The sequence below is a fragment of the Mandrillus leucophaeus genome, unplaced genomic scaffold (genome assembly GCF_000951045.1).
Source record: "Mandrillus leucophaeus isolate KB7577 unplaced genomic scaffold, Mleu.le_1.0 Scaffold260, whole genome shotgun sequence".
NCBI lineage: Eukaryota > Metazoa > Chordata > Mammalia > Primates > Cercopithecidae > Mandrillus > Mandrillus leucophaeus.
Window position 1 is genome coordinate 1,610,026 of NW_012102699.1, and position 21,882 is coordinate 1,631,907.

The 21,882-nt window shown below is 35.5% G+C and overlaps 1 protein-coding gene across 4 annotated transcripts in view; it reads right to left on the reverse strand.

Annotated features, from left to right (window-relative positions):
• Window positions 1-21,882, reverse strand: part of VPS13A (vacuolar protein sorting 13 homolog A (S. cerevisiae)) — a 256,563-nt gene that overhangs the window by 203,875 nt on the left and 30,806 nt on the right. For all 4 annotated transcript variants that reach the window (XM_011984082.1, XM_011984081.1, XM_011984083.1 and 1 more), the window contains exons 4-15: window positions 21,428-21,523; window positions 20,762-20,863; window positions 17,342-17,451; window positions 16,185-16,244; window positions 14,065-14,124; window positions 13,782-13,862; window positions 12,700-12,757; window positions 6,999-7,126; window positions 6,697-6,803; window positions 5,743-5,914; window positions 758-820; window positions 151-283 (exon numbers count right to left, since the gene is read on the reverse strand). In XM_011984082.1, coding sequence (XP_011839472.1) covers window positions 151-283; window positions 758-820; window positions 5,743-5,914; window positions 6,697-6,803; window positions 6,999-7,126; window positions 12,700-12,757; window positions 13,782-13,862; window positions 14,065-14,124; window positions 16,185-16,244; window positions 17,342-17,451; window positions 20,762-20,863; window positions 21,428-21,523 — 1,170 coding nt within the window. The remainder of the gene's footprint in view (window positions 1-150; window positions 284-757; window positions 821-5,742; window positions 5,915-6,696; window positions 6,804-6,998; window positions 7,127-12,699; window positions 12,758-13,781; window positions 13,863-14,064; window positions 14,125-16,184; window positions 16,245-17,341; window positions 17,452-20,761; window positions 20,864-21,427; window positions 21,524-21,882) is intronic.

Consider the following 21,882-nt stretch of genomic DNA (forward strand, 5'->3'; position numbering starts at 1 on the left):
ACATTTTCAATGTTTTAATAGTTTTATTTGTAATAACTTTATATATAATTACATAAATATACTTCAATGTCTATTTACTTTAATTAGGCAAAAATGGCAAAACTTTATTTTGACACCCAGTGATTATGCTATAAAATGAAATGGACATACTTCCAGGTTTAACATCTGGTTGTTGTTCATTAGTATTTTGTTCTGACCAAGACCATAGCCAGCTAAACCACCCTTTATTATCCTCTGGATCTTTTACTCCTTCTTTGTAAATTTTGTATCCAGCTTTCTTTACCTAAAATGAACAAATTTTCAAATAAATGACATATTATCCTTTAGCAACTGAAACAAATATAAGCAAGACATTCTGAGAACTTATCTTCTTGAGCAAAATGAATGTAAACAATACACATATTAACAACAGAACACAGTAACTGCAACATTAGTCAAACATAAGAATTTAGGAGTACCACGTAGTTTTTCCACCATCCCATAAGAAATGATGATTGAAAAAAAATAAATTGGCTTTTAACCTTCATAACTGAATATTTGAAAAGCCCAATTATTTAGAAAGACTTTTTCCCATAGAAAGCTGTCTGATTTAAATGGATGTGCCAAAAAATATTAAATAATTTTCTTACAATACTAAAAATCAAACTGAACCATCTTTTGGAAACAGTATGTTACAGTACAAGATTAATAATATCACATCTGTCATATCTATATGGAATTTAAAATTATTTTTACTAATTGAAAAGCCAAGAATTACCTCAACTTCTGCCTGCTGTCTAGCTATAGTTATATTAAGGACATCCAAGGTTTTTTCCAACTCCTGAAAAATATAAACAAAAATGTGTTAACTTTACAAAAATAACTTTACATAAATAACTTAATAAGCACATAATCTATCAAACTGCTGCACTAAAGAAAAGATATAATAGGAAGCAAACAACAGAACACTCATCAATATAATACATATGTTAAATTCTTGGAAGCAATGCTTGAACACATATCAGCATGGAAATTAGTAAATTAGAGAGTAATATTTTGAAAAATGAAATCATACATATTATGCATAAAAGAGTTCCAAACTCTTCAAGTAATAAACACATATTAAAATATGTACATGCATTGTTTAAAATGATTTTATTTGGGTTTAAACTACAGATAAGGGTAAACATATTAGCGACATTTTCAACTAAAAATATAATTACAAGGCCAAGCACAGTGGCTCATGCCTGTATTCCCAACACTCTGGGAGGCTGAGGCAGGCGAATCACTTGAACCCAGGAGTTCCAGACCAGCCTGGGCAACATGGCAAAACCTCTACAAAACATATAAAAATTAGCTAAACATGGTGGCACATGCCTGTAGTCCCAGCTACGTAGGAGGCTGAGATGAGAGGACAGCTTAAGTCTGAGGGGTCGTGGTGCCACTGCACTCCAACCTGGGTGACAAAGTGAGACCCTGTCTCAAAAAAAACTACACATAGATATATAATCATAAATCCTTCATATTACGTGTACAGCCTGTATGTTATCATTAAGATACAGGCATACCTCAGAGATATTGCAGATTCAGTTCCAGACCACCACAGTAAGGCAAGAGTCAGACAAATGTTTTGGTTTTCCAGTCCATATAAAAGTTATGTTCAGCTGGGCACGGTGGCTCAAGCCTGTAATCCCAGCATTTTGGGAGGCCGAGACGGGTGGATCACGAGGTCAGGAGATCAAGACCATCCTGGCTAACATGGTGAAACCCCGTCTCTATTAAAAAATACAAAAATCTAGCCGGGCGAGGTGACGGGCGCCTGTAGTCCCAGCTACTCGGGAGGCTGAGGCAGGAGAATGGAGTAAACCCGGGAGGCAGAGCTTGCAGTGAGCTGAGATCCAGCCACTGCACTCCAGCCTGGGCGACCGAGTAAGACTCCGTCTCAAAAAAAAAAAAAAAAAAGTTATGTTCATACTACATTGTAATCTATTAAGGGTACAATGACATTGTCTTAAGAAAAAATAAATACCTTAATTTTAAAATACTTTAAAAATTTATTGCTAAATTTTTATTGCTAAAAAATGCTAACAGTCATCTGAGCCATCAATAACAATAAGTTGTAATCTTTTGCTGGTGGAGGATCTTGCCTCAATGTTGATAGCTGCTGACTCATCAGGGTGGTGACTGCTGAAGGTTGGGGTGGCTATTACAATTTCTTAACGGAAGTTTGCCCCATCAATTGACTCTTCACAAATGATTTCTCTGTAGCATACAATGCTGTTTGATAGCATTTTACTTACAGAATTTCCTTCAAAATTGAAGTCAATCCTCTCAAACCACACTGCTGCTTTATCAACTAATTTTCTGTAAATTTCTAATTGTCATTTCAACAATGTTCTCATCTTCACCAGGAGTATATTTCATCTCAAGAAACCACTTTATTTGTTCTTCTATAAGAAGCAACTCCTCATTGGTTAAAGTTTTACCATGAGTTTGTAGCAATTTAGTCATATCTTCAGGCTCCACTTCTAGTTCTCTTGGTATTTCCACCACATCTGCGTGACTTTCTCCACCGAAATCTTGAGCCTCTCAAGGTCTTCCATGAGGTTTGGAATCAACTTCCAAACACCTGTCAATGTTCACATTTTGACCTCCACCCATGATTCACAAATATTCTTAATGGCATATAGAATGGCAAATCCTTTCCAGAAGGTTTTCAATTTACTTTGCCCAGATCCATCAGAGGAATAACTACCTATTTCATAAGGCAGCTATCCCCTTACAAAATGTACTTCTTAAATAGTAAGACTTGAAAATTAAAATTACTCTTCAATCCATTGGTGGCAGAACAGATGTAGTGTTAGTAGGCATGAAAACAACATTCATCTCCTTGTATTTCTCTATCAGAGGTTTGGTGACTAGGTGCATTGTCTATTAGCAATAACATTTTGAAAAAAATATTTTTTACTGAGCAGTAGGCCTGAGCTTAGGTTTAAAATGTTGTAAACAGATACGGTGTCATTCAGGCTTTGCTGTTCCTTGTATAGAGCATAGGCAGAACAGAGTTAGCATATTCTTAAGGGCCCTAGGATTTTCAGAATGGCAAAGAAGCACTGGCTTCAACCTGAAGTCACTAGCTACATCAGCACCTAGCAAGGGAGTCAGCCTGTCCTTTGAAGCTTTGAGGCCAGGCATTAACTTATTCACTCATGGTATGAGAGTTCAGATGGCATCCTCTCCCAGTAAAAGGCTGTTTCATCCATACTGAAAATCTGTTTAATACAGCCACCTTCATCAACGATCTTAGCTAGATCTTCAGGATCACTTGCTGCAGCTTCTCCATCAGCACTTTCTTCTTCACTTTACACTTTTATGTTATAGAGACAGCTTCTTCCCTTAAACTTCAGGAACCAATCTCTGCTATCTTCAAACTTTTCTTCTGCAGCTTCCTCACCTCTCTCAGTCTTTATGGTATTGAAGAGAATATGTTTAGGGCCTTGCACTGGATAAGGCTTAGAGGAATGCTGTAGCTGATTTCATCTATCTAGACCACTAAAATATTCTCCACGTCAGTAAACAGGCTGTGCCACTTTCTTATCATTCATGTGTTCCCTGGAACAGCACTTTCAATTTTCTTCAGGACTCAGCTAACCATTGGGCACAAGCAGCCTAGCTTTTGGCCTGTCTCTGCTTTCAACATGCCTTCCTCACTAAGCTTAATAATTTCCAGCTTTCAATTTAAAGTGAGAGACGTATGATTCTTCCTTATATTTGAACACTTAGTGTCCTTTGTAGGCTTATTAATCGGCCTAATTTCACTATTTTATCTCAGGGAATAAGGAGGCCCAAGGAGAGGGAGTCAGGAAAACAGCCAGTCAGTAGAACAGTCAGAACACGCACAACATTTATTAAGTTTGCTGTGTTAGAATAAAAACTTCAGCAGAATTAAATTTAAGAGTTTAATTGAACAATGAACAATTCACAAAGTGGGCAGCCTCCAGAGCCAGAAGAGGCTCAGAGACTCTGGTGTAGCCACGCAATGGAAGAAGATTTATGGACAGAAAAAGGAAAGTGACATAGAGAAAATGGAAGCAACGTACAGAAACAGCTGGTTTGGTTGTAGCTTAGTGTTCACCTTATTTGAACACGGTTTGAACAACTGGCCACATGTGATTGGCCAAAACTTGGTGATTGGCACAAGAGTAGACTAGAGTCTGTTTACACTTCCATTTAAGCTATAGTTCATGGCGTACAGAGAAACCTTTTGGCTGAACTTAAAATATGTAGGGATGCAGCTTTTTAGTCTAAACTTAACTTAACGGCTGTCTTACATGAATGCAGTTTGTGGCACCTGAAAACAGTTACAACAGTAACAGCAAAGATCACTGATCACAGATCATCGTAACAGATATAATAATAATGAAAGAGTTTGAAATATTTTGGGAATTACCAAAATGTGACACACAGACATGAATAAATGCTATTGGAAAAATGGCGCTGACAGATTTGCTAGACACGGGGTTGCCACAAACCTTCAATTTGTAAAAAACACAATTTGTACAAAAGCAAAGCACAATAAAGCAAAGTATGCCTATATTTCAAGTAGACCCAGACACACTTAAAACTTGTTTTTAATACTTAACACTTTTCATAGTTGTCATAGCTATTGAAATAAGCTGAGATTAGCTAAATCTTTCATCATAGCTATCTTTACATACCCATAATTACTTTTGAGAATTTCATGCTCAAACTATTTTTCCCCCAAGAGAAGTAACTACAACCTACTATTATTTCAGAATAATTTATTCAGGGTTCTCCTATCCAGACTTGGAGGATTCAGGTTACGATTCAAGACTAAGAAAACCTGAACCCATCCCCCAAAAGACTCTAAGCCCAGGCATTCCTAATAGCCCTAGGTCTTCAGAAAGTCTCCCACATTGAAAATAAAAGTAAAACTCAATCTAATCTATGATTTAGAAATTCATTCTGGATTCAGAATGTTTATATTAACTTCAAGAGACTAACTTCCCTTAATCTCTGTAACTATAGTTCACCAATTTGTAAAACAGTCCCTCTTGAAACATGTCATAATGCTAAGACAAGATTAATACAAAAATAATATCTCAAGATAGACAATTAAATGTAAAATTACTGGTAGAGACTAGAAATACCACAAAAATTAAGAGAAAAAGGGCTCTGTATAAGCAGAAACTTCAGAGATGTTCATGCAAGCACTAAGACTTAAGTAGAACTTCAGGGATGAGCAGAATTGAGTGGGTAGAGAGACAAAGGCAGGTAGCATTTATGAGCACAGGTGTGGCTATAAGAATGAGCATTAAATATACAGAGGACAGGAAACATTAAATTAGTGCATAGTCAGATGGTAACACAGGGGAAAAATGCAGTGGTGACACATAAAAGGCTTTGAAATCAACACACAGAAGTTGGAATCAATGTAGCAAACACTATTTAGACTTTCGAGGTTAAAAATGACATAATCAATAGAGGTTTCAAGTTACTATTTGCATGAACCCAAATTCCTTCAGTTTGAGAATAATCTCAAATTTCAAAAGCTCACAGGAGAATTTCAACAAATCTTGTATTATCCAGCTGAAGTTCAGAACAGAAGTACAAAAAAGTCTAAGTAAAAGAGATGAAAAGGTCAATAAAAATTGGAGTGAAAGGTAGGGAGTATTAGTCACTGAAGACCAATAAGGAGTTATGTAGTATAAAACATTCAATAATTTATTTTTAAATGCTAACCTCCAAAGACACGAGAAGTTCACCAGGTGGCTTCTTACTTGTTAACTTTTTTTTATACAGTTCTTTATATTGCTTCATTTTTCCCCTGTGTTTTCTAATATGCTTCCATGACCACATCCGTAACCTGGGGCAAACATTTACTTCAAGAACACCATGTATAGCATAAGCCCACCTAGTTAAAAAAACAAAAACATTTAACACCCTCAAGTCAACAGTATGAAACGTAATTGACACTCTAACAACATACATAACTATAATACAAAGATTAGGAAAATGATATATTATCTGAGTACTTCCTTTTTACCCAACCCTGTTTGCATCAATAATCCATTTAATATTAATCTTTCCTTTTTCTTAAGTGAAAATAAGCAAAATCATTCCATTTTGTTAAATATGGTTCTACAGAAGAACTATTAAGGCATTAATTGGCAAATAACATTTAGTCATCTGAATAATAACTGAAATAGTCAACTGAAAGAGTAATTGTAACTTCTAGAAACTAGGGAATAGCTTAAAAACTGGAATAACAAGACTTTTGAGTTTTAAAATGGGATTATCTTGCATAGACTCCATAACATTTTTAGGTTTTAAAATACAGGTTTAATAATATTGGTTCAGTGTATCTGATAGGGGAGTTGAGGTCGGGGTTGGGGAGAGAAAATGCAAGAAAACAAACCAGGATTTGTTTTTGTAATAGTTCTAAATATACTGACCCATCTATTAAGTATCTCAAGTTGTAAACTGTGTTAGGAAGAATCCCTTAAATCAGTTTCATTAACTCAATAAGCTAAAGCGGCTACATACATTTCTAGCTATAAATCAATTATGGTTTGTATCAGACCTTAAAAATGGTATATTTTAAAGATTACTCTTGAAGTCGAGAAATTTATCTGTATGTCATATTTTTAAAATCTAAAAAAAAAAAAAAAAAAAAAAAAACTCAAGGCATTTTACCATTCTCTGGCATGGTGGTGAAGAGGCACGTCAGGTCTGAACTTCCTATATGGCATATTTTGTGTCATCATATCAACTGATTCAAGAAGCTCCATAATACTGAAATACTAAAGAATGGAAAATTAAAGCTCTTAAATGTATCACATTTTTTTGTTCAATTGCTGAAGATAAAAGTTACATTACTGACTTTTTAGGGAAATGTTACCATATAACATCATGAATTTTAGTGAAACATTTAAAATCTTAGTTTTGCTTTCATCAAACAATAATTCACAGCTGAAAATTGTATTAAAGAAAATCACCTGTGGTTTATTAAATTCAATTGCTATGTTATGTAACTCAACATCCAAGCTTATTTTGGGGGCAGAAAAGTCAAAATCAGATCGGCGATTCATCACAAGTTTGGCATTAGCAGATATGGGACGAAACACTGAAAAACAATACAAATGGAAAAAAAAATAAAACTGAGTTATATTTCCAAAGTCTCAAGACAGTAAAGTGATGAAGTTGAAAACATTGATTTCCATTTATTTTATACCCTTTCTACAATTCCCAGATGTTCACACTGCCATGGTTCAGTCAGATGAACTGTTCCTTAATTAGTGAAGATTCTTTATCTTTTTCCTACTTACAATTCACTGTCTTCCATAAATACAATAAAGGCAAATTGAACTCCCCTTCAAAACACCAATATGACACTTAAAAGCAGAAACATTTTAAGAAAAAAAATTCAAAAAAATAGTTTTAATACAAGTACACAGTTTTATAGAATGAATGAACATTAGAAATGCTAAGAGGATTAACACTGGTTTCCATTATATAATTTCTGAATTTCTGATCAGCTTCTCTAGATCCATCTGTGTTCTTCCTTTTAATTGGTAAAAGGAGAGAAATGAAAGGGAAAGTTTGCCCAGGATTACCTGCTTGGCTCAACCCATAATCTAAGATAAATTCCTCTCAATTCTTTGTGTTTGGTGCCAAAAAGAATAAGAACCACTCAGAGGAAAACCAATAATAGCAGAATCTAGACAAAGACCCATCACTAAATTATAAGCTAATTTGTATATAAAGATGATATATTCCTTTTATTTTAATCATCGATACAGACTAACATTTAATTTCTTAAACATTAAACATTCAAGAATATGTTTGAATATAAACAAATGCTTAAAGATATTGTTCTTTCTTCTGTATTCCTTCTTACACTGGAAAAAAAAAAAAAAAAAAGCAATAAATAAATCTAGTGGCTGGTGATGGTGATAGATGCTACCCTGGACCTACAATTCATTGATCCTCCAACCTTTTTCTCTGCCCTACACCTCTGCTTCACATCCTCAGTCCATCCCCACGCTACTGAAGTTCCATCATCAGTTATTTTAATCATTCCTTTGCATAGACTCCTTAACCTCTCACTTCGTCAGTGTGGAGTAACCTGCTTAACTCCACAGTGCCCCTAAGGAGCTGAACACGGTCGGGGGTAAAAACATACTGCTGGGTCTCACTTTAATGTCATAAATCTCAAGTGCATCCTTAATGCTGCTGAGCAATCACACAGCAGTTCTTGAGTCCAAGAATCATCCAAATCCATGCTACAGCCTATTTTTGTAGAGCCAGTGAGCCAAAAATGCTTCATACACTTCTAGAGTTGTTTAAAAGAAACAAAGAGGAATGTGTCAGGACCTGTATATGGACGGCAAAATGTAAAATATTTAACTTACTACATGTCCCTTTCCCCCGCCCCCCAAAAAAAGGCAATGTTCTCAAAGTATGGTTTGAACCCTATTCTACCTGAGTGGGTCTCAAACTTCAGTATTCATTAGAATCACCTGGAGAGATTATTAAAACATCAAACTGTACAATGGGAGAAAATAGCTGCAAACTATCCATCAATCATACAGGGGACTAATATCCAGAGTTTACAAGAAACTCAAACAGCAACAACAAAAAACTCAACTCCATTAAAAAGTGGGCAAGGGGCTGTGCACGGTGGCTCATGCATGTAATCCCAGCACTTTGGGAGGCCAAGGTAGGCAGATCATGAGGTCAGGAGATCAAGACCATCCTGGCTAACATGGTGAAATCCCATCTCTATTAAAAGTACAAAAAAGTAGCTGGGCTTGGTGGTGGGCGCCTGTAGTCCCAGCTACTCGGGAGGCTGAGGCAGGAGAATGGCGTAAACCCGGGAGGCGGAGCTTGCAGTGAACCAAGACTGCACCACTGCACTCCAGTCTGGGAGACAGAGTGAGACTCCATCTCAAAAACAAACAAAAAAAGTCGGCAAAGAACATAAATAGACATTTTTCAAAAGAAGATATACAAATGGCCAACATGCATATGAAAAATTGCTCAACATCACTCATCATCCAAGAAATGAAAATTAAAACCACAATGTCTTTTTTATTAAAAAGACAAAAAAATGACAGATTTTGGTGAGGATGTGGAGAAAAGGGATTACTGTTGGTGGGAATGTAAATCAGTACAACCTCTGTGGAAAACAGTATGGATATTTCTCAAAGAACTAAAAACAGAACTACTATTCGATCCAGCAATTCCACTCCTGGGTATCTACCCGAAAGAAAAGAAATCATTATATCCAAAAAAAAAAAAAAAAAAAAGCGCTTATATGTTTACCACAGCACTATTCACAATAGCAAAGATATGGCAGCAACCAAAGTGTCCATCAACAGGTAACCAGACAAAGAAAATGTGGTACATAAACATCACAGAATACTTTTCAGCCAAAAAAAGAAGAAAATCACATTTTTTGCAGCAACATGGATGGAACTAGAGGTCATTATCTTAAGTGAAACAATGCAGAAACAGAACAACAAATACTGCATGTTCTCACTTGTAAGTGGGAGCTAAATAATGTGTATATACGGACACAGAGCATGGAATGACAGTCACTGGAGACTCAGAAAGGTAGAGAAATGGGAGAGGGGTAGATGATAAGAAATTACTTAATGGGTACAATGTACATTATTCAGGTGATGGATACACTGAAAGCCTAGACTTCACTACTATGCAATAGATCCATGTAAAGACTGTACTCCACAATTTTATATAAATAAAAAATTAAATACAAAAACATTAAATGCTGAGCTTCACCTCCAGAGGTTCTGATTCAGGAGGTCTGGGAAAGGCCCTAGAAATCTGCATGTCTAAATGATGCTGCTAGTTTGAACCACACTTTGAGAATATTGCCCCAGTCAATTCTCTCTCTCACTCCCCTAGCATTCCTATTTCATCCTCTCTTTTCCCTCCAAAAACCTCCAACACCCCATGTAATGGTTAATATTGACTGTCAACTCAATTGTATTGAAAGATGCAAGTATCGTTCCTGGGTGTGTCTGTGACGGCGTTGTCAAAGGAGATTAACATTTGAGTCAGTGGACTGGGAAGGGCAGACCCACCCTCAATCTGGGTGGGTGCAATCTAATCAGCTGCCAGCGTGGCCAGAATAAAAGCAGGCAGAAGAACATGGAAAGACTAGACTGGCTTAGCCTCTGAACCTACATCTTTCTCCTGTGCTGGATGCTTCCCGCTCTCAAACATTCAAATTCTTCTTCTCAAACTCCAAATTCTTCAGCTTTGGGACTTGGACTGGCTTCCTTGCTCCTCAGCTTGCAGATGGCCTATTAAGGGATCTCACCTTGTGATCATGTGAGTGAATACTAATAATAAACTCATCTTTATATATACAGCTGTCCTATTAGTTCTGTCCCTCGAGAGAACCCTAACACACCTCAGATACTTATTTTTTAATTGAAGAGCTCAGAGGAGAATTTCCATCAACTCTTATCACCATATCTACTCATCTACTCAGTATGAGGACTTCTCTCACAACTAAACTCTATCATATAAATAAACTAGCTACGCTCCTATCTGCAGCAAATCTCTCCACTTGCGTACTAGACACCATTCTCTTTCACCTGTATCAATCCAGAAACTGTCCCCCGTTTCTCCTGCATCATCAATTTGTCATGTTCTACTGGATCATTCCCATCTCAGCCTATAAACAAGCTGTCATCTTCCCGATTAAATATAAAAATAAACAAAAAGAAAACCTTCATTCCCCCTTCCCTCTCCAACAGGTATGCCAGTTACCAATTTATTACTTCTGAGCTCCAAACATCTCCTTCATAGCCTGCTCTGAAAAATGATTTGGGGGTCTTTAAATATGTTTCTTTTGAAGGCAGAGAATGTAGAGAAAAAAAAAATTTTTTTTTATTTTTCCAGCTGGCATAATGTTAAGCTTTATCAGCAGAGGACACTGGAGAGACACTGCAGGAGGAAAGAGTTATGCTGCCTGTTTCAGTATGTTCACTCAATAGGCTCCTGCACGAACATGGCTTCTCTCACACTCAGCTCCTACAGAACCGGCAGCTTCTGCAGTGTCTTGTTCCTCCAGCATGGAGTTCTTCAGCACTGGCCTTTTGTAGTACATGGCAGCTAGAAGCAGCCAGATGCCAAAAACTTCCCCCAGCACCTTGCTAAGGCAGTTTTGTACTGGAGTGCATTCAGAGAGATACCCCTCCATGAGGCTCCCTAGAGGTAGATTTCCAGAAAGTTCCAGAGAGTGAAGTACCAACAGGTTTTGCTGGCACAGCACCACAGAGAATTTCCTGCCATTCAATAAGCCACACTATGTCCTCCAACAAGGTCTACAACTCAGTCCTGAGGTAGGGGGACATTCTCTTTTGGGCACCCCATTCTAGCCCTAGGGTAGGGGATGTTTCTTCTGTCTATATTCTTTAGCATTTTTATGAGACAGTCCCTTGTTACTCCAGTCTCCTCTTATACTTAGTAATTCTTTATATTACATTTGTTCTCTTCAAATTACTCAGTACTTTCTCTCCCCTCATTGAACTCTGATACAGCAGGAAATGATTTCAGGGCAAAGAAGAACTCAGTCGACTTTACCATAATGGATCTGAAAATCATAAACACAGATAACTCATCTGCTCTGAATATGTCCTATAAGAAGAGAATCAAGAAAATGAAACCAAATTCAAACCAATAAAAATAATTATTTTAAGAGTGGGCACAAAAAAAGTCACTTGAGTAATCATGAAGGTATATAATACAGACAGAAAAGTATCACTGAGCCAAGAAAGGAAATACTTTCAGGAAGGATATTCTACAGTTAATGACATCAGACATGCAGATTCAAGAATCAAGTTATCCATCACCAACTTTTATTAAGTGCCCTCATGGTAGAAGAAACAGCACTTTTTTTGTTGTTTTTGTAGAGACGGAGTCTCGCTCTGTCACCCAGGCTGGAGCGCAGGGGCACGATCTCGGCTCATTGCAACCTCTACCTCCCGGGTTCCCAGGTGGCTTACACCTGTAATCCTAGCATTTTGGGAGGCTGAGGCAGGCAGATTGCCTGAACTCAGGAGTTCGAGACCAGCCTGGGCAACATGGTGAAACCCCGTCTCTACTAATACAAAAGAAATTAGCTAGGCGTGGTGGTGTTTGCCTGTAGTCCCAGCTACTCGGGAAGCTGAGAAACAGCACTGATTTTTTCTTTCTGTTTTAGTAATTCATTTCTGATTGGAAAAGTAATGCATGCTCATTTTAGAAAATTTGGAAAACACAGAAAAGTACAAATCAAAAAAATTTTAAATGTAGCATGATCTTACTATTTTTAGAAAGGCTGTACTAGCTAGCCTTATTAAATTACATTTGCCATTTTGAAATGTCTTTATAAATATTACCCTAATACTTATTGAATAATCCTTAGAGGTTTATCATAATTTGTTAACATCTTTTGTTGGACAATTTTCCCTACAGTTTTGAAATATAGTCAAAAGCTTCATAACAATGAAATATATGTTAATAAAAAATATAATATTATTTGGTTTTGCATATACATTATAAATACATTTAACTATATAGAAGGAAATTTAATATGAACTAGCACAGTGATAGCAACAATGTTAATTTAAAATTTATACCAATTACTTTAACTACTTTTTTTATCTTATAAAATGTACTTACCAAAATCATAACCTTCTGGAACAATATTTTCATTGACAATGCCATTCCTCAAGTCGTCCTATTAAGAGACAAATTGCTTTTATTTATATTCATGCCAATATGTCTTTTTTTGAGACGGAATCTCCCTCTGTTGCCTAGGCTGGAGTGCAGTGGCACAATCTCAGCTCCCTACAACCCCTGTCTCATGGGCTCATGTGATTCTCCTGCCTCAGCCTCCTAAGTGGCTGGGATTACAGGCATGCAGCACTGTGTCTGGCTAATTTTTGTATTTTTTGTATTTTAACACTTTGGCTATGCTGGTCTTGAACTCCTAACCTCAAGTGATTCACCCGCCTCGGCCTCCCAAAGTGCTGGGATTACAGGCGTGCGCAACCACGCCTAGCCATATTCATGCTAATATGTCTTTATCCTAAAAAATCCTATTATCTGCAAAAGAAAAATGTTTTAAAACAATTCTAAAAAACAATTCAAACTTAGGAGGACTTAGCTATGGCAAAATATTAAGGTAGTAGTTAAACAATATCTCACCAAACTACTCTTATAAAAGGATGTTCTAAGAACTATTTAGATTTGCAGGTATCACTGGACGCAGTGGCTCACACCTGTAATCCCAACACTTTGGAAGGCTGAGCTGGGAGGATTGCTTGAGGCCAGGAGTTTGAGACAAACTTGGGCAACAAAAAGTGAGACCTTGTCTCTACCAAAAAATTAGAATATTAGCTGGGCATTGTGGCATGTGCCTATAGTTCTCGCTACTCAAGAGGCTGAGGCAGGAAGGAGGATCGCTTGAGCCCAAGAGTTAGAAGCTGCAGTGAGCTATAATCGTGCCACTGCACTTCAGCCTGGGCAACAGAGCAGACCCTGTCTCCAAAAAAAAAAAAAAAAAGAGAGATGGGGGTATGTATTCATGCTTGTGCATAGTTACATACATCTTCACCTGTATCTGTAAATTCTGCTAATAGATTGATTGTGCCTAGAAAAAATACTGACTACAGTATGTTAGATAAATGACAATGAATTAAACCTCAGTCAAAATATGACACCAACAAATATATACATGCATATCAAAAAAATTTACTTACCAAGGAGTCATCATAATCATTAAGATAAAACATCTGAGACTTCACATTCCAATAGGCAAAAAGGTTATCCAATCGGATTAACTGAAAATAAAATTTATTAGATGTCTCATTTTCTTAGAATTTTTAACATATACTATTTTTAGAAGTCTCAAATAAGTAAGTGAGCCATATCACAGAGTTAAACAAATAAGCACAATTTACATACATCCTTATCTATATATTATCATTTGGCTTTCCAAAATTCTCTTAAGTCCATGAGTTGTCAAATACAGTATTTATTTACCTTACGAACTAGTTTCTCAGTTTCATCATGTAAACATGGAACCCAGTATTGATCAGTTGTCTGAAAAGGAAAAAAAAGAATGGCAGTAAAAAGGTCATTCCATTTGAAATGGCAGAGTGATAAATCACTATCTATCATACCCTAGACCAATGTCCTATGAAAATGCCTTTAAAGACATATCACTCCATCAAAAAATACTAACTGACCACAGTAAAGTATCTGCTTTCAAGGAAGGAGCTCATTGCAGGTCAGAAAAGCAAACAAAGAAACAGGCAATTTCCAACAGGTAAGTGCCACAGTAGAAGTTAAACACACAGTTCATTGAGAGGACATGGCAGGAGCGTCCAATTCAGGGGTGTGATGGATAAAGAGATGTTATATATAACCTAATATAGAACATGTAACTAAAAATTATTGATTCTAAGGTAGACAAGGAATATGATTCACATCAGGCAGAGCCCAAAGGTACACAAATATAGGACACATTCCGGCAACTGAAGTAGCTCAGTATGCGAGAGAATATAATGCAAAACAGAGAAAAAAGGTAAAACCAGGTATATTGCCTGAGGTCAGTTTAAAAAGAGTTTATAAGTTGTTTAAGGACAAAACTAAGAGCAATGAAAAACCACTGAGAGGAACAAAGTGATCAGATCTTTATTTTAGAAAGATGGTTTTCATTTCTATGTGGAGAACTGAATGAATAATTAGAATAGTAGTTCTCAAAGTTTAGCATGCATTAGGATCCCCAACCTTTTTGGTACCAAGAGCAGTGGTCCTCAACCTTTTTGGCACCAAGGACCAGTTTCATGGAAGATAACTTTTCCATCAGGGGCACAACCTAGATCCCTGGCATGCGCAGTTCACAATAAGGTTTGCAAGGATCCTATGAGAATCGAATGCCACCTCTGACCTGACAGAGCTCAGGCGGTAATGCTCCTTACCTCCCGTTCTGCAGCCCAGGAACCCTGACCTAGCGGGCTTTGTAAAACACAGATTGCTGCATCCAAATCCTAGAGTTTCTAACTGAATAGGTCTAGGCTGGCAGACAAGTTTCTAAAGGTGATGATAAGTAACCACTGTTATCATGGCTACCAATGACCTTCACACTGCCCAATCCAATGGCTAATTGTCCATTCTTATTTTTCAACTTAATGATAGTATTTGAATAACTTTTTGGAGGCCATTTTTTCTTTCTTCCTTGCAGTGGGGCCACATTTTAAAAAGAATTTGTGGAGTCTCTCTGAGCCTGCCCTGGCTTGGGAGGCTGCTCAATTTTAAAATAATAATAAAAAAGAAATCATACACAAAACCTAATAGATGTAACAAATAAAATAATGTAATGAAATATGATACAGCAGTTAAACTGAATTTTGTTACGTGTGGCAACACAGATAAACGTCAAAAACACTGGAAAGTGCAAAAAGGAACTTATAGAAGAGTCACATAAAACGTGTGTAAACTTTTAAAATCCTACATTTTTAATAGATTTATTATAAAAAAGTTTTAAAACTTAGGATATTTATCTCTGGGGAATGAGGGGTGGGTGGAAGTAGAGAACAAAAGGGATTCAAACTTTATCCAAAACAGCTTATTCCTATAAAAATATTTAAGACTTTCAGCAAATAGGTTATGTTAACAGGCTCTTAATTTAACAGCCATCCATTCTGGAGGCAAGCAAGTTTCAAAATTCTCTATGTGCTCTTATATTTTTAAAATTCCTTGATTTCAAAAATTAAACAGGAAAACACTATGCTACAATATTAATAATGATACTGAGAAAAACTGATGATTAATGTTTTTCAAGGCTTATAGAAGTTTCAGATATGAATATTTATTACTTGTATTTGGTACTTACTCATTACAAACTTGGAAATGAGTAAGCAAAAGTATCTAACATCATAATTACCAATAATAATAGGACCTCATATTTCTGAATTTGATTTTCAACCATTTTTTGAAATATGAATCTACATACCCTTGATTCCAATCCAATCAAGGTCCTTTCTGCACCCGTTCTACATAGACACCTATTTCTGATGCTGGCATATACAAAGAGCAGTAGTTTAATTAACTAGATTGCACAATTAAATATGGTTAGGATTCTTGTATAAACAAAATACCTGCATGCTGAGATTTTGAAGGGAAATACCAAATGACAGCGGTTTGTCCCGATTTGTGATCTAAAGAGGAAAGAAAGTAAAATTTACTCAGATTTTTAGTAGTTGGACAAAATTCACTTTATAGAAAAAACTGTCCATGTGCAGTGCCTCCCGCCTGTAATCCCAGCACTCTGGAAGGCCAAGGCAGGAGGATTCCTTGAGACCTGGAGACCAGCCTGGGTAACATAGTGAGACCCTGCCTCTACAAAAAAATGTAAGAAAATTAGCCAGGCCTGGTGGGGTGCAACTGTACTCCCAGCTACTGCAGGGTGGGTGGCTGGGGGTAAGGTGGGAGGATCACTTGAGCAAGGAAGGTCAAGCTTGCAGTGAGTCATGATCGGGCAACTGCACTCCAGCCTGGAGACAGAGTGAGGCCGGAAAAGGAAAAGGAAAAGGAAAAAGAAAGGAAAGGAAGAAAAAAAAGAAAAGAAAAGAGAGAGAGGGAAGGAAGAAAAGAAAAGACAAGACAAGAAAAGAGAAAGAGAGAGAGAGAGGGAAGGAGAGAGGGAGGGAGGGAGGGGTAACTTTTTGGGAAGTAACTTATTTCAAACATCCAAAAACATTTTATTACTTTCCAGAAAAACTATTATTCCTATATTTTTCCTAAAACAAATAAAATATTAATTATTAACATATTTCTGTTACACAGGAATATTAAACTGCATGTTTTCCAGTTTACAAAAAAATTATTTAAAAAGACTACCAAAATAGGATTATAAAGCAAATAATTATGTGGTTAAGAGAAAACAAATGACTTACTCAAGATCAAGGAATTATTTAAGGCTAGCTCCACTAATTGCTAGACCAGTACTCTATCCAGGAGGTAAACACAGCATACTTTAAATTATTTTAAAAATACATAACTGCTAAATTCATAACTCCCAAGGCATTTCCTTCATGATCTAATGTCTGAACATTTTGGGAAAGTGTAAAATCAAGCACTCAATACTAAGGACTGCAAATTACAACTATAATTATAGAAAAGAAGGATTATATCATCTTTAGCTCTGTATCCTCTTGGTATTTAATAGGTTGGCCATTAAAAAGCAGGTGTCAATGAACAGTAAAATAACTTACATATAAATATAAAAACAAATATCACACATTAAAATACTTACATCATCTTCATAACGAATATGGATACTGGAAATTTTCACTTGAAGATTTTTTATGATCTGTGTAACTAATTTTTCTGCAAAAGTGTCCTGTTTTTCCGGCAGATGTTGTTCTACAATTGCAAATATTCTTTTTTTTAACTTGAATGAAAAATATACTCTATAAAAATCCACATATTGAAGTAACATACTTATGCTGCCTTGCTGAAACATACATATAAATATGTAAATAGAACACTAATAGCTTGCTTTCCAAAAGTCTTTCAAAAGCAACTAAACATTTTTCAAAAGCTAGTTTATTGTGCCATGAGACTAAAGCAGACCATGTAGAATTTGCTGACATTAAATTTTATAATTTGCTAACCTATGCCTGAGTACAAAAACATATTTTAAAAATGAAGATTAGTAGGTAAGAATTATAATAGATTTAAATGAGAAAATCCACTAACAACAGCAAAACAGATCAAAATTAGTGATACCGCCATTAAGCTGTCTGTGTACAGATGTGTAAAACAGTTGAATATCCTCCTCCCCCAGTAAATACAAAATAGGAAATAAGATCTTCTTCCTCTCTCCATTTGAACAAGGATGAAAGAAGTTCATCATCTATTTCATGTTCAGAAAACAGTATTAAGTATCTCAAGTTCCATTACTTTCCAGAGAAATAGAAAGAATAAAGAATTGGAGGAACAAGGTGGCTCACACCTGTAATACCAGCATGCTGGGAGGCCAAGGCAGGCAGATCATCTGAGGATAGGAGTCTGAGACCAACCTGGCCAATATGGCAAAACCCCGTCTCTATTAAAAATATAAAAATTAGCCAGGCATGGTGGTCCATGCCAGCTACTTGGGAGGCTGAGGCAGGAGAATCATTTGAACCAGGGAGGTGGAGGCTGCAGTGAGCCAAGATCACACCACTGCATTCCAGCCTGGGAGACAAAGTGAGACTTTGTCTCAAAAAAAGAAAAGAAAGAATAAAGAAGAATAAAGAATTGAGGTTCCTAATTTTTTTGAAATATGCCTTTGATAACCATAGTTATTATCTTTTTTCTCCCTTTAAATATGCCAGTGAAAGCTATATTCTTTTTTATTTGTAGTTCTGTTCCTCTTTTCATATTTCTAGTACTATATAGAAATAATATATATAAATCTATCTTTTCCTCTAATTGTCTACTACTGTCTAATTCAGCTGGCCCAGGAGGCCTTAGATAAAGGAAAGTTGAAGATATTAATCATATGTACCTCAAATACACCAGAGTTAAATGAATATATACAATATAAATAGATTATAGAATTAAGTAGACAATAGAATACAAGCTCTTTAAACACAGAGGATCATATTTTAATCTTTGACTCTCACCACTACCTAATAAAATCTTTTCTTTCATAAATTCATTTAGTCATTCAATTAAATGTTAAGTCTTTCTTTCTCTACCCACTACTTCCTCCTGACTTCCTTATGCAGCTCAGATTCCATGATGCATTATTTTACCAACACCTTAAATTCCTTTGCTCTTTTTTCTCATATTACTCTGTCAATAAAGCACCAATCCTGAATAAAACCAACTATCCATTTTACCTGAAAAGCATGCCAATGCCTATGTCTTGCAGGGTAACAAAACGAAACACAAGATGAGTTTAAAACAAACACCACCACCAAAAAACCAAGTCACAGAACCCTGGAAAGATACAGGAACTGGAAACCCCACCAAACAAAAAATAGCAAACAGGGAACATAGTGGAGAGAGAGGAAGATCACACAAGAACTGATTTAAATCTGCATAATGAGCAGTTAAGTTAGGTCTCCTCCCTCTCCCAGCCCAATACCAAGCAACATCCCTTTCCCACCCTAGTAAGAACACAAGGGTTTATTTTAGAGAAAATGGCCCTAATAGGATCCAAATTTTCTACATGGGAGAACAGGGAGAGCCCAATAACAAAACAGGGAGGTTAAGTAAAAGCCTACAAAATAAACAGTCATACTCAAAGCCACTTTTATTTATTCACATATAAATAAAACATTTATATATAGTCATGATACTATAAACAATGAATTCTGATTTAACCAAAAAGGTGATAAAACTATACAGAGAAGATGAAAAAATAGGGTCAATCTTCATAGTACATCATAAAAGGATGTGTGTGTATATATATATTACACGTGTTATATATTATATGTCATATATATGCCAATGAAACACAAGATGAGTTTAAAATATGTAACATCATTAATTATATGTTATAAAATATATTATAGAAAATATGCATGTTACGTTATATATAACATGTTTTTTATATATAAATAATATCTAAATAAATCAAGAAACAGAGGTGTAAGCACCATATTTAGCAATATAGGTGCGGACCTGGGCCACGAACAGTTGTTTTTTTTTTAATATGGATACTATAATACTGCTTAGCTTTTAAAGCTACGCATATATATTATCTTGATAAAATAAAAATAATTTTTAAAAAGAAAAGGCCTAAGAGACTTAGGAAAGAGGACTGGAGGTAAGGATAAATGACTACACATAAGATAAAGTAACCGTTACAAATCAAAAACAGAATTACAAGAGATGTTGTGAAGAATTACATGTTAACTCTCTATTAATGTTTGCCAACAAGTAAAACATTTATTATTGAAGCTTATTTTTTATTAAAAGAAAATCAATGCGTTTCAGAGACAGTGAAGGCAGTAAACTTTTTTTTTAATTTTAAGGTGTTTAACCATTAAATGAATGACAGAAGAGAAGAAGATAAAACAGATGACTAGGTTAAGAAAATGACTTCATGTTTCAAGATAAACAACAGAATATTTACATGCCAAGGCAAAAAACCCACTAGGTGAGAGTATAAAAAGTAGCTGGCAATAAGGATCAGAGAACAGGTGAAAAGGAGTTAGATTTCTGCAGGACACTGCTTCCAATAATGAAAAAGAGGTTGCAGTAATGGAACATATGGTCTAAGTTTAATTGGAAAATATGTGAAGCCAGAGGGTAAATAAACAGATAGAGGCAAATAGAAATATATCAAGAAACTAAGTATCTCCAAAAGGGTGAAGAATTGATATAAGGAGAATACAAAAGCAAAGGCTAGAAAATTAATATGCTCGATAAAATTAATCGCTATCATTAAAAACTGACCTTACCTAGTATGTATGTGTGTATATATATATTTAAAATATGTAAACCTAATAATAATAAGCTAGACATATTATTTGCCATAAGATAAATTTCCATAAGGTAAAATTTCTGTACACATAACAAAGCATACAAACTACATTAAAATTCCCCATGCAATGAGACTCTCTCATATTTGTTAAATAATCTCAGCATCTCCAGAGAAAAATAATATTCAATTATGATAAATATTTAGGTCTTTTCCACTTCTCTTATTAGCATTGTTATTTACTGTTTTCTTTACCTTGATCAACTACTTTTTGTTTTGCTTCTTCTATTCTTTTCAGTTCCTGTTGCTTTGCTTCCATGAGTTGTTTCTCTTCTTTTATAGGATCATATTTTATTCCTACAGGAAGATTAAAAAGGAAGAATCATAATTACCTTAAAAATACAGTCATTCCAAAACAGTCCTTACAAATAATCATTAATTGGCCAGGCACAGCGGCTCATGCCTGTAATCCCAGCATTTTGGAAGGCTGAGGCAGGCGAATCATGAGGTCAGGAGTTCAAAACCAGCCTGGCCAACATGGTGAAACTCCATCTCTACTAAAGATACAAAAAATTAGCTGGGCGTGGTGGCGGGCCCCTATAATCCCAGCTACTCAGGAAGCTGAGGCAGGAGAATTGCTTGAACCCAGGAGGCAGAGTGTGAGCTGAGATGGTGCCACTGTACTCCAGCCCAGGTGATAGTGCGAGACTCTATCTTTAAAAATAATAATAATAAATAATAAATAATCATTAATTCAAAATCTCCAAAAATGTAGAGTAAAAACCAATTTAATTTGAATTAACAAATATCAAATTTAAATATTAAAATCTCAAAAAAATCCCAAAAGTATTTTGAATATAAAGATTTTTCCATCCATAAAAAAGAAAAACTTAAATTATAATTTTTCTAAATTTAACTTACTAGAAGAAGGCACTATGAGTAAATAAATTTCTTCCAACACAGCTTCAACAGGTTGAGTATAAAGGTTTTTCCATGGAATTATAAGTTTAAGATTACCTACATTTTTTTGAAAAAAAAAAAGGACAAAAAATATTACTCATTCAACCTACATTTAGGGTTAGTCTATTTTCTGTCAGACATTAGAAGAGATTCGCTTAATCACTTTATTGAAAGCTATTTTACAACCAAAAACAACAAGTGTTTGTTGTAATGATGTGAAATTATTGTATTTATATCAGTATTGTTGGAAAACCTAGATTATATTCAAAATATTTACACAAGTTTCTATTTACAGTTCTCCGTACCATAAACAAACCAATATTCTTCTTCCCTTAATCAACAATCATTAATATCATAACTTTGAATTTCCCCAATCCTTACTCTAAACCTCCATATATACTTTTTTTAATGCTTTA